The sequence below is a fragment of the Triticum urartu genome, chromosome 5A (assembly GCF_056163025.1).
Source record: "Triticum urartu cultivar PI428250 chromosome 5A, HENAU_Tu73, whole genome shotgun sequence".
Classification (NCBI taxonomy): domain Eukaryota; kingdom Viridiplantae; phylum Streptophyta; class Magnoliopsida; order Poales; family Poaceae; genus Triticum; species Triticum urartu.
Window position 1 is genome coordinate 676,277,202 of NC_141877.1, and position 15,754 is coordinate 676,292,955.

Sequence of the window (15,754 nt, forward strand, 5' to 3'; positions counted from 1 at the left end):
GCGTTTTCTTCAAGGTGGCATCTGGTTAAATGTCATCATCGGTCCTGGTTGAGTCTTCAGGTGGTCCCGCCTCTCCTGTGCTTCCTCTCGCGGCATGCTAGAGGCGTCTAATTGGGCACTTCTGGTGCTTGTTAGTGTGTTTGTCTTGGTTTGTCATGCTCTCTTTGATCATCCTGTATGATGATTTCCTCAACACCATATATCGTTCAGCCAAGCGGCCGAAGTCCGTTTTGTGATAAAATGCTTCTATGAGATGCTTGTTACAAAGAAATAACTTAAATAATATTCATTTTGGGGGTGTTAGGTAATAATCTATTCTTTTGTACATTTACGCGTGTTTTCTATATGTATGTTGGAGCAAATTTTTGGAATCTGGTCTCCGGTGTGCCCAGTTTCTAAAACTTAGTAAAAATCATATTTTTATCTCAACTTCAGAAAAACAAAAATAATGCTCATAAGTTTTTTGATAAAACGATCCACCTCATCAAAATTTCATTAAAGCAACCGTCAATTGAACTTACAAGATTTTTGAACCAAAAGGAAGCTAAAAATATTACAAGCAGGAACCGCAAATTTCTTATAGCATACACCAGAAAGCAAGAGAGCAGAACAATGACTCTAGGAGGCTACTTTTGCACATTCAACTTTCACATTTAAATCCTGAGCACAATCGGGCTTCAACCATCGCATACTTCGCACGTATTGCAACATAATCCTAGGTGTTCAACCCTAGCATCAAACATATACTGGATTACCATATAATCGTGTATTGTTTCCTTTTTTTGACCTAGTCATCTCTTGTTTCGGAACAAGGGAAAAAGAGCCTAAAATATTTATTTTTTATTGAGAAATACGAAACATTAGAACCAAAAAAAGCATATGAGATCATATCAGTGTGCTAAAAATGATATTGTCAATTATTCAGAAGGTAGAAATACATTCACTCATTACAGACACAACAATGGGATGACATATGCTCCATTTATTTTATAGATTAGGATGCATATCTACAAACTCAAACAATTATTCAGAAGGTAGAAATACATTCACTCATTCAGAAGGCGTCGTCTCAACGGATTTCGATGATGCCCTATTTAACGTGAATGCAGCCATCTCTAAAGCATAACCCCAAAATGATAGCGGTAAATCGGTAATAGATATTATAGATCGTACCATATCTAGTAAAGTACGATTACGACGTTCGGACACACCGTTACGCTGTGGTGTTCCGGGTGGCGTGAGTTGTGAAACTATTCCGCATTGTTTCAAATGTAGGCCAAACTCGTAACTCAAATATTCTCCTCCACGATCAGATCGCAGAAACTTTATTTTTCTTGTTATGATGATTTTCCACTTCACTCTGAAATTCTTTGAACTTTTCAAATGTTTCAGACTTATGTTTCATTAAGTAGATATACCCATATCTGCTCAAATCATCTGTGAAGGTGAGAAAATAACGATACCTGCCGCGAGCCTCAATATTCATCGGACCACATACATCAGTATGTATGATTTCTAACAAATCTGTTGCCCGCTCCATAGGGAGAACGGCGTTTTAGTCATCTTTCCCATAAGGCATGGTTCGCAAATACCAAGTGGTTCATAATCAAGTGATTCCAAAAGTTCATCAGTATGGAGTTTCTTCATGCGCTTTATACCAATATGACCCAAACGGCAGTGCCACAAATAAGTTGGAGTGTCGGACACCGGGACGACGACCCTGGATGGCAGGCTGCGTGTCTCACTTTCCATTGAGTAGCATGGCAGTGTTTCTTGGTCATGCGGGTGGTGAGATGCATTCTGGCTGGTAGTCTTGGCGAAGCCGTCGCCCGTCAGTGGTGGCAAAGGCCTTATCCTGATCTACAGTTCTCGACCTGTTGTGGTAGTTCTGGTGGCCTGATTCCCCATTGGCGAGGTGCCGGGGAGGGTCTGAATGAAAGCTCCGAGCATCAATTCCTGTGGCTGTGATGCTTGCGGGTCTCATGTCCCTTTTGGGGGCATCGCCATGCCTCTTCTCCCCGTCAGTTCAGGATGAATACACTTGTCAGCCACGACAGACGCAGTGGTAGTGGTGCATTGCGTCGTGACCCTCGTGGGGGTGTCGCCGGTGAGTGCGACTTTCTTTCGGTTGCGGCTGCATGTTCAAAATGGTGTGGAGATCCAATAAACCCTACCTAGAACTCTGGTGACTCGCGATATCGTTTACACCTATCTTTTACACGCGACGACGTCCTCTCTTCGTCCTTCCTGCTTGCCGGCCGACATGGATGACACTCCTCTATTTAGAGCAAGAGGCTAGAGGGTCCTCTCCGGCGGTGGTTGGGTCGTGACAGTGCAACAAAGTCTAGTGGTTTCTCCTAGCATCCAAGGTGGTGCGTGGTTTCATGTTGGTGGCGGTCCTGGTTGGGTATCAAGGTGGTCCAGCCTCTCCCGTGCTTCTTCTCAGCAGAATGGTCGAGGCATCTAGTTGTGTACTTTCTGTGCTTGTTAGCATGTTTGGCTTGTTTCGCCGTGCTTTTCTTTGATAATCTTGTATGAGGATTTCCTCAACACCATGTATCGTTCGATTGCGTAGCTTCCTTTATAAAGCAGGTGAAATTATGTTTCGAGATGAAATGCTTTTGTCACCAGCTCAGTACGCAGAAACATTTCAAATAATAATCTTTTGGGGGGGGGGGGTCAGGTAATAATCGCTTGTTTTGTATATTTATGCACGTTTACCATATATGTTGTAGCGGCTTCCTGCAACCTGGTCCCCACTGTGCCCAATTTCTAAAACTTAGCAAAAAAAAGTATAGTACTTAACATAAGACAAAAACATAACGCTCATATGTTTTTTAATACAACAAGCCACCTCATCAGTTTCCATTAAAGAAGCAGCCAATCGAACTTACAAGAGTTTTGAACCAAAAGGAAGCTAAAACAACTAAAGCAAGCTCGATAGGAAAGGGACCGTAACTTACTAATTACATGCACCAGGAAGCAGGATACCTCAACAACGACTCCAGGAAGCAACCTTTGCAAATTCAACATTCACATTCAATCCTGAGCACAACAGGGTTCCAACCATGGCATACTTCACATGTATTGCAAGAAAATCCTAGGTGTTCACCCCAGCATTAAGCATATAATTAATTGTCATATAATAATCTATTATTTCATAACAAGGGGAAATGAACCTAGAATTTTAATTTGTTATGATAAATAAGACACGTCAGATTCCAAAAGAAGCAAATGAGATCATATTAGTGTGACAAATATAATATTGTCAATTATTCAGAAGGTAGAAAAACATTCACTGATTACAGACACACAATGGAATGACATATGCTCCATTTATTTTATAGATTAGGATGCATATCTAGGAACTCAACCATGTCCTTCACTTGTGCACTGGTCTTCGGGGTAATTAAAAAATGTCTGTCTTAGTAGTGGTTGTTCTCCCAGAACTGAGCCTGGAGATAGTCTATTGTGTTCTTTTCCACCTGAAATGCCTTGGCAAGAACATCATCTGATATTGGTGGGTCTGACCCAAACACTGCATTGGCAATTGTGATAGCCCCTGGGTTCTGGCTGCTTAGCGCGGCAATTGCAACAGCAGGCAGGTGGGGGTTGGGGTTGAATTGGAAGTGGATGAGCCCCACGGGGAAGACAAACACATCACCTTTGTTGAGCACCTTGGAGAAGAACTTGTTTTTGTTGGGGGCGGGCTGGTTGGATGTCACAAAGCCAACGTACAGTGTTCCCTCGAGCACCGTGAGGATCTCAGTGGCGCGAGGGTGCGTATGTGGTGGGTTTTGGCCCAAGGGAGCATAGTCGATGCGCGCAATTGATATGCCGAGGGTGTTCAGTCCAGCAATCTGCATGACGTTGATCAAAGTGACGTTGGATCCAACCTTGTTGGGCACCCTAGGCTTGTCGAGGTTGGCCGCCTTGAAGAAGTCATCTGCATTGACCTCCATCGGGTTCTTGCAAACAAACCCATTGACACGGACTGGGGGCAAAAGAGATGTACATGTAAGCTCAGATTTTACATTGTTTCGACTCGCATATAATTACCAGAAATAGATTTCAACATATGTATTTGGTGAAAACATGATGACAAAACGGATAGTACCTGGTGAATTCATGTCGGCAACACAAAAGTCCTGGAGTGGGCTAGGATCAGAAGCAGTGGCCTGCCATGAGACTAACGCAAGAAGTGCAGCAAGGAGGAGAAAGGAAGAGGAGGATGCCATTTCGTTTTAGTGTCTTTGGCTCTTCTGTTCTCTCGTCTTCCTATTTCTGTTTGTGGCGTGAGTGACGATGGTTTGAACATGCAGGGGATGCATGTGTTTATATAGGCGCAGAACTCGTGAGTAATAGACAAAGTCAAGTGCAACCGATCAACAGATTGAAATGGTCTCCGGCTGCTGATTAAACTATTTTGCATAACTTTACAGGTTCCCTTTAAGACACGTTTTCCCTTCAAAGAAGCAATGTGAAACTCTCTCCTGAGTCGCCACAATGCATGCAGGGCTGGTTCCAGGAAAAGTCACCACCCGTCGCCATTTAGGAAATTATTTTGAAGATAAGAAACAGCGACAAGATAAACAAATGAAATTCCACTACTTTAATTAGATACAGTATCACATACTTGGTCAGAATCTGAACTGGTGGTCTGGTGTGTATGCACAAAGTTAGTTAAAGAGCAGTTGAGAAAAGCCAAGTCATGTAAGGCCATCAAATATTGTCACGTACTCATGCGTGGGCTTGATTCATGGGTGCCTGCATGACTTCTTAAGAGATATAAATTGACTACTACTCCTGTTCTTTCCAGAAGTTGATATAGAATAATGTGTGCAATCGAGGTTTTCAAACTATAAAATTATATATTTGCCTGTAGATTTGTCATGAAACCCAGCAACATAAGACGACACGGCATATTGTGTGTGAAGAAGGAAGAAAGCGAGGCGCCTCGATCCACACATGAATCCACCTAATACATCTGCTATATGTAGCAGCCCCTGTACGTTATCATCACGTCAAATCTGGTATTTACTTGGTTAGATGTCTCTCGAAGTGGTTGAGTATTTTCAGGAGGAAGCAGCGGCATTAGTGGAGGAAGTGCCCAACCAAAAGGAGAGCTGCCACAGAGGCCATGATGATGGAGAGCAGGAAATTTTCATATGATCTTAGCAAGACTAGTTAACATCTTGCAAGGACTTTTATCAACCTGTTCTATCCAGAAGTTATTATAAAATATATGCAATCTATCTTTTCAAACTATGACCACTAATATAAACAAAATATATATTTTCCAACAGATTTGTCATGAAATCCAGCAACATAAGACAACGCGGTAGCTAGCGGATTGTGCCGACAAGGAAGACATCGACGTGCGTCGATCCATGCACGAATCCACCTAATACAATTGACATATGTAGCAGCCCTGTTATCATCACAGTAGTCAGATATGTATTTGCTTGGGCAAATTTCTCTTGCAGTAGTTGAGTATTTGCAGGAAGAGGTGACGACATTAATGGATCTGCCTAACCAAAAGGAGAGAGATGACGACCTTACTAAGAGTAGTTAGCATCCTCGTGCTAAAAATTTTATCATGACCAGTTCAGTGCATAAATCTAACAATCTCGGTTGGCTTCCTACCTAGGTTCATGACACCAAACCTCACCTGCCCCCTTTTGTTAGTGTAAACAGTGCATCCAGTTACTAGGCTGGGTGGCCACACATAAACTGATTAATTTGTCAGAGGTGCGCGTTGGTAGGTTTGTGAAGGAAAAGATCAAGATATTTCCATCAGACAAATAAAATGCTTCTATCACAAGCTTGTTACAAAGAGCCAACTCAGATAATAATCTGTTCTCGTATATTTATGCATACTGTCTATATATGTCGGACCTGGTTTCTGGAACCTGGTTTGGTGTGCCTAGTTTCTGAAATGTAGCAAAAATCATATTTCTAGTTCTAAATTTAAGAAGAAAAAATAACGATCATAAGTTTTTTTAGAGAATTTGCCTCCTCATCAATTTCCATTAAACAAACGGCTAATCAAATTTACAAGAGATTGGAACCAAAAAGAAGCTGAAACAAGACATGCAGGAAAATAGAGCTATCAGCAACCAAAAGAGCAGGTTCACAGCGGAGGAGCAATAAACTAAGTCTCACATGCACCAGAAAGGGAGTGACCACAAGAACAACTCTACTAAGAAACTTTTGCACATTCAAGTTTTCACACTACAATCCTGAGCACAACCGGGTTCCAACCATGGCCTCAAGCATACTCCTCCTGAATCACCAGATTGATCTTTAACACCCATTCTTCAACCCTTCCCCCATCTCGTGTTTCTGCAAAATGCTCCAACTATTAGGCTCTAGAATACGATAACATGATCATCTAGGATTTTTTTTATTAAAGCAAGCCGAGTTCCTAGTTTCCATATTGTCCAATGAATTGTTGTCTCCCCCACAGATAACCAATTTCCACAAAGACACGGGAAAATAGTTATTCCACACACTAGACAATGGCGCCGGCAATAACAACGGCGACGACATGATCAATGGGGACGATGATGACCCTAACGACGGAGAATATGATTTGGAGGATGAGGAGGAAGGAAGCCTTGGCCCCGATGAGTATGACGCTTTCGAGCTACCCCTTGAGGTCCCCAGCTCAAAACTATGTGCAAGCGATTGGCTAGTACGACCAAAAGCATCAAAAAGAAGTCCCAACATCTCAAGACCGAAGAAGATGAGCTAAACGACATATGGAACGAGCTCCTTAGGGCCGAGCAGGCCCGAGAACAAGCTCGAATAGACTGGTGCTAACAGATCTTACCCCATGGCAACTTGCTAGACTAGATGGATGCGGAGACCGAGGACAGCGCGCTTTCAAAACGTAACTGGGTTGAAAGCCTCGACCGTCCTCCCTAGTGCAGAGATCGACAGATAGGCACTGAAAAATATGCCTTCGAGGCGCATGGAGCCCGAGGTGGAGTCAATCCACCACGGACCACCACGAGATACAAACCCAAGGGGAAGTGGCCCTTAAGCTCCGAAACCCCACATCGACCAATCTACAAGTCTCGGCAATGCCCACCTGCTAGACAGACAGGATATTTTGCATAGCTAGCAAAGAATGGCGATGTGCGCGACTACACTTGCGACTGCACAACAACGATGTCGGACGTACGCCACACGACTGCAAGTGTCTGAGGAGCTACACACCCTCGATGCTTTACAGATGAGTTCATGCAACACCAGTTCCCTGCTAATCCCATAATAGGAAGGGTGATGTAGCACAACAGTAAAAAGTATTTTCCTCAGTTAAGAACCAAGGTTTATCGAACCAGTAGGAGTCCACAAGCTAGCAAGATAAGCAGCACCTGCACACAAACAAAATAAATGCTTGCCCCCAACTTGGCAAGGGGGTTGTTAATCCCCTCATCTTGCTAGTTACAAAGTTAAAAGCAAATAGTGATAGACAATGATATGTCAAATGGCAAAATAGTAAAGAGAGCAATAGAGCAACACAAATAATAATAGAGAATGGACCCGGGTGCCATAGGTTCACTAGTGACTTCTCTCTCAAAAGCAGGTAATGGCATAGTAAACAAATTATTGTTAGGCAATTGACAAATAAATATCATTCATGGCATAATCTTGTATAGGCATCATGTGCATGACAATTAGACCATAATCCATCTGCATCTACTACTATTACCCCACCCCAAGACCGCTATCCAGCATGCATGTCACAGTGTTAAGTTGGCAAGAAATAGAGTAACGCAATAAGCAAGATGACCTTATGTAGCTCAACAGAAAGAAACGTAGCAATAAGATCAATCCCCGTTGTTTTATCCTTAGTAGCAACAACACATCATGTGCCTTTGCCCCCTTTTTGTCACTGGGCAAGATCACCGTGAGGTTGAACCTACTACTATGCACCACTCCCTCTGAAGAATTACCCATCTATCTCGGCCAGGGAAGACAAATAACTCAAAAAGTACACATAGTTACTTAATCATACAACAAAGAAACTCCAATTCTATTCAATGAACAATCTGGTCATAAATCCACAAATCATCGGATCACAACAAAGACACCATAAGAATTACATCGGATTGATCTTAGAGGAGATCATTGTATTGAAGATCCAAGAGAGATAGAGAGAGAGAAGAAGTCATCCAGCTGCTACTATGGAACCGTAGATCCTGAAGTAACTACTCAGACATCAACATGGAGGCAGCAAGGTTTATGCAGATGGCTACCCCAACGGTTTCCCCCTCCGATAGAGCTCCAAAACAGGGCTCCAGATGGGATCGGTTCGGAACAGAGACTTGCGGCGGCGATAAAATTCTCTTGTTTGTCTCTCTGAGGGTGTCAGGAATATTGGGAATTTATAGGACAAGAATTATGTCATACGGAGCTGCAGGGGCCCCACAAGCCTGGGTGGTGGACCAGGGGTTAGGCTGCACCCCCGGGCTTGTGGGCCCCTTGTCCATCTTCTAGTCAATTAGGTTGTCCACGCGTCATAACCAATGGCAGACATGACTAGGAAGAGAAATCCTCCTCCCTCCTCCCACGAGGTGACCGGGGGGACCCTCAATCCCACTGGCCCTCACCGCCGCTTGACGGTGCGGTCAGGCAAAGCCCAACCATCTCCGCCAGTGGTGGGGCCTCTGGCTCTTCTTGCCCATGCGGGGCTGGTGAGGGCCGGTGACCTGAGCCAGAACATGGCGGGGGCCGTGTGCCACGGTAATATAGTGGGTGGACGCTGTGCTCCAGCACCCTGCTGCCCAGTTGCCTGGCAGCTTGGTGGATGGGCGCGCCTGGGCGCTTGTGACGATGGTGATCTAGGCTTCTAGATCTAGATCCGGACGACATGGGTTACGGGCAGCTGCCCCCGTCGTGGCCTCTGCTGGTGGTGGTGGAGGCGTAGCAGCAATAGAACAAAGGGCGGGCTGGTTAGCTTCGGTTGCTCCGACGGCGGACAACAGCGAGCTCGAAGGTGGGATCCCCGGTGAGCAGTTTTGGTCGATGCCGGCGTTTCACGGGGTTGTCCTCGCCGGTGGTCGGGTGTCGTTGGTGGTCTCGCGCGTTGAGCTATGTCGTCCGCCGAGGTGGGGCAGCACATGGGGTGCTCGGTGGGGAGGTTTGTGAGAGGGATGGCGGTGCAAGGGTGTGCTGGTCGTGGATGCGTACGTCCTCTCCCCTTCGCCCCCCTTTCCATGCCTGTGCGCGCTGCCATAGCTCCAGCGGTGTTCTAGGCGGGACATATGCTTCGGCCCCGTAGGTTGGGGGCTGCCTTTTGTACCAAAGCCGAAAACTTTGGCTGGTCTTGGAGGGGTTTGAATGCAGGGCGGCAGCCCTGGCGGCAGGAGGCGCGACATTCGTAGGCGGAGTGTGCGTCTCAGGTGCGAGCGGGCAGCCATGGCCACGTGGGTGGCTTGGTTGCGGGTGTTTAGCGGAGCTAGGGTGCGGCGGAGGTGTGAACGCTGGGTGCATCACTTGCCCAATCCGTGTACTGGCCGATGGTGGCAGCATCTATTGACGTCGTATCCTTTCCTGTAGGCTTCGTCGCGGCGTTCTGGCTCCTTTCGTCATGCTCCGGATGAAAAGTTGATCTACATGATCGGGCGGTGGCGGCTATCAGTGGTCGTACCCTTCTGGGAGACACCATTTTGGAGTCCTGGCTTCATCGTTGTCGGTCACACCTCTTCATTGTGGTTCATGGTGGAGGTCTCCATCGGCTCCAAACGGTCTTTTTCGCATATGTGTGGTTAGTTTGGTAGTCGGTGGGGTGGTGTGTTAGTGCATGACACCTTTGTATCTTGTCTTGCGTGTGTGTTGTGTGCGGTGGTGGCGTGTGTTTATATCGGTCTACACGGTTGTAATGAGGTGATGGTTGCTTTATATAATATAAAGCGGGGAACCCCTTTTTCGTCATAACCGATGGCAGACATTATAGTGCCGCAGATGTATTGCACACAAGCACTATATATGAGGAATTTCCCAACGTGTTCAACCAAACCAGCAAACTTACATTAAATTACTAGATAATTGTCTATTGTATCGGAGAAGGGGGGAAAGAACCCTGAATTTTCGTTCGTTATGGGAAATATGACACATAATAACCAAAATAGCATACGGCATCATATCAGAGTGATGAAAAAAGATATTGTTGATTATTCATAACATTGAAATACATTCATGGCTTACAGACACACAGCGGCATGACATATTCTCCATTTATTTTATAGATATAAGGATGCTCGAGATATTCAGTCAAATCCTTGATTTATGCACTAATCCTCTGTGTAATCAACAAATGTCTGACTTAGTTGTGGTTGTTCTCCCAAAATTGAGCCTGGAGATAGTCTATTGTATTCTTTTCCACCTGAAATGCCTTGGCAAGAACATCATATGATATTGGTGGGTCCGACCCAAACACTGCATTGGCAATTGTGATAGCCCCAGGGTTCTGGCTGCTGAGCGCGGCAATTGCAATAGCGGGCTGGTGGGGGTTGGGGTTGAATTGGAAGTGGATGAGCCCCACGGGGAAGACAAACACATCACCTTTGTTGAGCATCTTGGAAAGGAACTTGTTTCTGTTGGGGGCGGGCTGGTTGGATGTGACAAAGCCAACATATAGTGTCCCCTCGAGCACCGTGAGGATCTCAGTGGCGCGAGGGTGCGTATGTGGTGGGTTCTGACCCAAGGGAGCATAGTCGATGCGCGCAATTGAGATGCCGAGGGTGTTGAGTCCAGCAATCTGCATGACGTTGATCAAAGTGACGTTGGATCCAACCTTGTTGGTCACCCTAGGCTTGTCGAGGTTGGCTGCCTTGAAGAAGTCGTCTGCGTTAACTTCCATCGGGTTCTTGCAAACAAACCCATTGACACGCACTGGGTGCAGAGAGGAGATGTAACATTTAAGGTTAGATCTTACAAAGTCGTTTTCTTGGATATAATTTTCAGAATCTGATTGCAACATACGTATCTAGTGATAACATGACAGGAAACCATGAAGTGCGTAGTACCTGGTGAATGCAGGTCGGCGACGCAAAAGTCCTGGAGTGGGCTAGGATCAGAGGCAGTGGCCTGCCATGAGACCAGTGCAAGAAGAGCAGCAAAGAGAAGGATGGAAGAGGATGATGCCATTTGAGTTTAGTTTCTTGGGCTCTTCTTTTCTCTTGTGTTCCTCTTTGTGTTTGTTGCCTGAGTGATGCTTTGAGCATGCAGGGGTTGTATGTGTTTATATAGGCGCAGTGAGGCGTGTGCGAACTCGGGAGCAATAGACATAGTCAGGTGGAACCGACCAACAGATTGAAATGGTCTCGGGCTGCTGATTAAACTATTTTGCATAAATGTTTTCCCTTCAAATGAAGCAATGCAGCGTATACAGATAGATAAAGGAACTCTATGTGATGTACGACTGAGTAGTAACGATGATTGTTTCTCCATTTAACCCGAGTCTCAACAATGCATGCAGGGCTAATTCCAGGGAAATTCACCACCCGTCGCCATTATTAATGAAGGAAAATATTTATAAACAAGAAATATCCGGCAAGAGAAACAAATGAATTCCACAAGTTTAATTATATATCTAAATATCCTGTGTTTCTATCATACTATCATATACCTGGTCATAGTCTGAACTGGTTCCCGCGAAATCAGTCAAAGAGAGCAGTTGAGAAAAGCCAAGTTATACAAGGCAAACAATTATTTTCTAGCTTGATGCCGACATAGACAAAGTTACCTACTCTTACGTGAGCCTGATACATATAGAGTGACTACTACTCCTGTCCGCTCCACAAGTTGATATAGTATTATGTGTGCTATCTAGCTTTTGGAACTACGAAATTATATATTTGCCAATAGATTTGTCATGAAATTCCAGCAACATAAGACGACAGAGTAGTAAACGGATTCGTAGCAGCCCCTGTTTGTTATCATCATGTCAATCCGATATTTACTTGGTCAGATGTCTCTCGAAGTGGTTGAGTACTTACAGGAAGAAGCAACGACATTAATGGACGAAGTACCAAACCAAAAGGAGAGATGATACAAATGCCATGACGATGGAGAGCAGGAAGTTTCCATACGATCTAAGCAAGACTAGTTAACATCTTCTAGCGAAGAGTTTTATCATGCATGACCAGTTCAGTGTATAAACCTAGCCTTCCTGACTAGCTTCATGGCACCAGACCTCACCTGCTTCTTTTGCTAGAGTAAATAGTGCATCGAATGACTAGACTAGGCCAAGCGGCCACTCATAAACAGATTAATTTATTGGAGGTGTCTGTTGGCAGATTTAGTATAGAAAAAAAAGTTTCCAGATGATTTAATTGCTTCTATCACAAGCTTATTACAAAGAAACAACTCAAATATTAATTGTTTTTTTGGGACTCAGATATCTACAATAGTTTTTCTGGAGAATGATCAATCAAACTTACAAGACTTTGAACCCAAAGGAAGCTAAAACAGAACAATGAGGAAAAATAGAACTAATGACAACCACAACAACAAGTTTCATAGCAAAGGAAGCGTAGACTACTTCTTAGATGCACCAGAAAGACAGACCACAAGAACGACTCCTGGAAGCAACTTTTGCACATTCAACTTGAACATTGCAACCTCTAAGCACATTAACATATAATCATCTATTGGCTTTTGATTAAAGTTTTGCACAAACTTCTCAAGTTTCCTTTTAATATGCCTAAGCGCTATTGCATCATCTGGTGTATGTCTGAGTAGTAATTACGATTATTTATCCATCTCACCCAAGTCGGCACAATGCATGGAGGGTTGGTTCCACGAAAAGTCACGACCCATCACCATAGTTTATTAGATATCACATACTTGGTCATGGTGAGAACTGGTGCGCACAAGGTCAAGGAGGAGTTGAGAAAAGACAAGTGATGCAAAGCAATCGTTTTCTACCTAGACAATGTCATCTGCTTAGATTTATCCACTCTCCCTTCTTTTAAGTTGCTTCAGAATGCGTGCAACCAATTTTTTCAAGCTGTGGCCACTGACATAATCGAACTATATATTTGTCACCGGATTTGTCATGAACAAAACTGTGCACAAGATATGGCATGGGATAAAAAGGACATACACGTACTTATACGTTTATAGATATGTGTTAGCAGCTTAACATACATATGATTAGAAAGCACGGTTGGAGATATAATGGAATATCTTACCATCCTCCAGGAAAAATAAACAGAGAAACTAGGCAATATGAGTCACCTAGTGATATAAAAAAATTAAGGTTGCAGGTTGACGCAGTAGTTAAAGGATTGTGTCAATGAGGACGAAGACACGCACGCATAAACAATGATGGTAGAGAGCAGAAACAATTCACGTGATCTTAGTAAGAGTAGTTAACATCGTCTTGCTAAGAGAAGTTAGGTGGTCTCGGCGCGAGAAAGTCCAATGTTTCTTCCAGGTGGTGTGTGGTTGAATGTCGTCGTCGGTCCTGCTTGAGTCTTCAGGTGGTCCACCCTCTCTTGTGCTTCCTCTTAGCGTGTTTGGCTTGGTTTGCCATGCTTTCTTTAATCATCTTGTATGATGATTTGCTCAACACCATGTATTGTTCAGCCAAGCGGCCGAAGTCCGTTTTGTGATAAAATTCTTCTATGACAGGCTTGTTACAAAGAAACAACTCATATAATATTCATTTTTGGGCGGTTTAGGTAATAATCGTTTCTTTTGTGTATTTATGCATGTTTTTTGTATGTATGCTGGACCTAATTTTTGGAACCTGGTCTCCGGTGTGCCCAGTTTCTAACACTTAGTAAAGATCATATTTTTAGTTCTCAACTTAAGAAAAAGAAAAATAATACACATAAGTATTTTGATAAAACGGGACACCTCATCAAATTTCAATTAAAGCAACTGTCAATTGAACTTACAAGAGTTTGAACCAAAAGGAAGCTAAAATATTACATGCGGGAACCGTAAATTTCTTATTGCATGCACCAGAAAGCGAGAGAGCAGAACAACGATTCCAGGCTGCAACCTTTGCACATTCAACTTTCACATTTAAATCCTGAGAACAATCGGGCTCCAACCATTGCATACTTCTCATGTATTATAAGATAATCCTAGGTGTTCAACCCTAGGATCAAACATATACTGGATTACCAGATAATCATGTATTCTTTCTTTTTTACGTAACCATCTATTATTTCGGAACAAGGGGAAAAGAACCCAAAATATTTATGAGAAATACGACACATTAGAACCAAAAAAAAAAATATGAGATCATATCCGTGTGATAAACAACGATATTGTCAATTATTCTGAAGGTAGAAGTACATTCACTCATTACAGACACGGAATGGAATGGCATATGCTCCATTTATTTTATAGATTAGGATACATATCTAGAAACTCAAACATGTCCTTAATTTGCGCACTGATCTTCTGTGTAATCAGCCAACCTTTCACTTAGTTGTGGTTGTTCTCCCAGAACTGAGCCTGGAGCCAGTCTATTGTATTCTTTTCCACCTGAAACGCCTTGGCAAGAACATCATCGGATATTGGTGGGTCTGACCCAAACACTGCATTGGCAATTGTGATAGCCCCTGGGTTCTGGCTGCTGAGCGCGGCAATTGCAACGGCGGGCTGATGGGGGTTGGGGTTGAATTGGAAGTGGATGAGCCCCACGGGGAAGACAAACACATCACCTTTGTTGAGCACCTTCGAGAAGAACTTGTTTCTGGCTGGGGCGGGCAGGTTGGATGTGACAAAGCCAACGTATAGTGTCCCCTCGAGCACTGTGAGGATCTCAGTGGCGCGGGGGTGCGTATGTGGTGGGTTCTGGCCCAAGGGAGCATAGTCGATGCGCGCGATTGAGATGCCGAGGGTGTTGAGTCCGGCAATCTGCATGACATTGATCAAGGTGACGTTGGAGCCAACCTTGTTGGTCACCCTAGGCTTGTCGAGGGCGGCTGCCTTGAAGAAGTCATCAGCATTGACCTCCATCGGGTTCTTGCAAACAAATCCATTGACACGCACTGGGTGCATAGAAGAGATGTAGAGGGTAAGCTTAGGTATTACTAGAAAGCCGTTTTAACATGCATATAATTTTCAGAAATTTATTTCAACATATGTATTTGGTGGTAGCAGGACGGGAAAGCAGGAAGTTAAGTAGTACCTGGTGAATGCATGTCGGCGACACAAAAGTCCTGGAGCGGGCCAGGGTCGGAGGCAATGGCCTGCCATGAGACCAAGGCAAGAAGAGCGGCAAGGAGAAGGAAGGAAGGGGAGGATGCCGTTTGATTTGAGCTTCTTTCGCTCTTCTTTTCTCTTGTTTTCCTGTGTGTGAGTGATGGTTTGAGTATGCAGGGGAAGCATGTGTTTATATAGGCGCAACAAGCAGTATGAACCTGTGGGCAATGGACATAGTCAAGTGGAAAGGAGCAACCCATAGAAATGGTCTCTGGCTGGTGACTACTAGGTTATTTCGCATAAACTTTTGAGACGTGGTCAGCCATGCTCAAATCTTTGATATATTACCATCAAGTTCCCTTTTAGTGTGCCTTAGGGACACATTTCCCCTTTAATAATTTATAAATAAAGATGCAAATTAAGCTACTCCATCTGATGTACGGCTGAGGATTAGATATGAGTAACAGTCTGGATTGTGTCAACTATGCCTGGTCAAATATGAAATCGTGGCACGTCAATCCATGCATGAGTGCACCTAATACAACTATTATATGTAGCAGCCCCTGTTATGAAA

General features: G+C 44.1%; 3 protein-coding genes across 3 annotated transcripts; all 3 read right to left on the reverse strand.

Annotated features, from left to right (window-relative positions):
* Nucleotides 1-3,219: 3,219 nt before the first annotated feature.
* Nucleotides 3,220-4,307, reverse strand: LOC125511605 (germin-like protein 8-11). The gene is made up of 2 exons (XM_048677024.2): nt 4,118-4,307; nt 3,220-3,994 (listed from the first exon to the last, which is right to left on the reverse strand). The coding sequence occupies exons 1-2, from the start codon at nt 4,236-4,238 to the stop codon at nt 3,426-3,428; spliced, it is 690 nt and encodes a 229-aa protein (XP_048532981.1). The 5' UTR covers nt 4,239-4,307; the 3' UTR covers nt 3,220-3,425.
* A 5,855-nt stretch (nt 4,308-10,162) lies between these two features.
* Nucleotides 10,163-11,226, reverse strand: LOC125506507 (germin-like protein 8-5). Its single transcript, XM_048671311.2, has 2 exons — nt 11,040-11,226; nt 10,163-10,905 (listed from the first exon to the last, which is right to left on the reverse strand). The coding sequence occupies exons 1-2, from the start codon at nt 11,158-11,160 to the stop codon at nt 10,337-10,339; spliced, it is 690 nt and encodes a 229-aa protein (XP_048527268.1). The 5' UTR covers nt 11,161-11,226; the 3' UTR covers nt 10,163-10,336.
* A 3,054-nt stretch (nt 11,227-14,280) lies between these two features.
* LOC125506508 (germin-like protein 8-5) lies at nt 14,281-15,455 on the reverse strand. The gene is made up of 2 exons (XM_048671312.2): nt 15,167-15,455; nt 14,281-15,026 (listed from the first exon to the last, which is right to left on the reverse strand). The coding sequence occupies exons 1-2, from the start codon at nt 15,438-15,440 to the stop codon at nt 14,458-14,460; spliced, it is 843 nt and encodes a 280-aa protein (XP_048527269.2). The 5' UTR covers nt 15,441-15,455; the 3' UTR covers nt 14,281-14,457.
* Nucleotides 15,456-15,754: the final 299 nt, after the last annotated feature.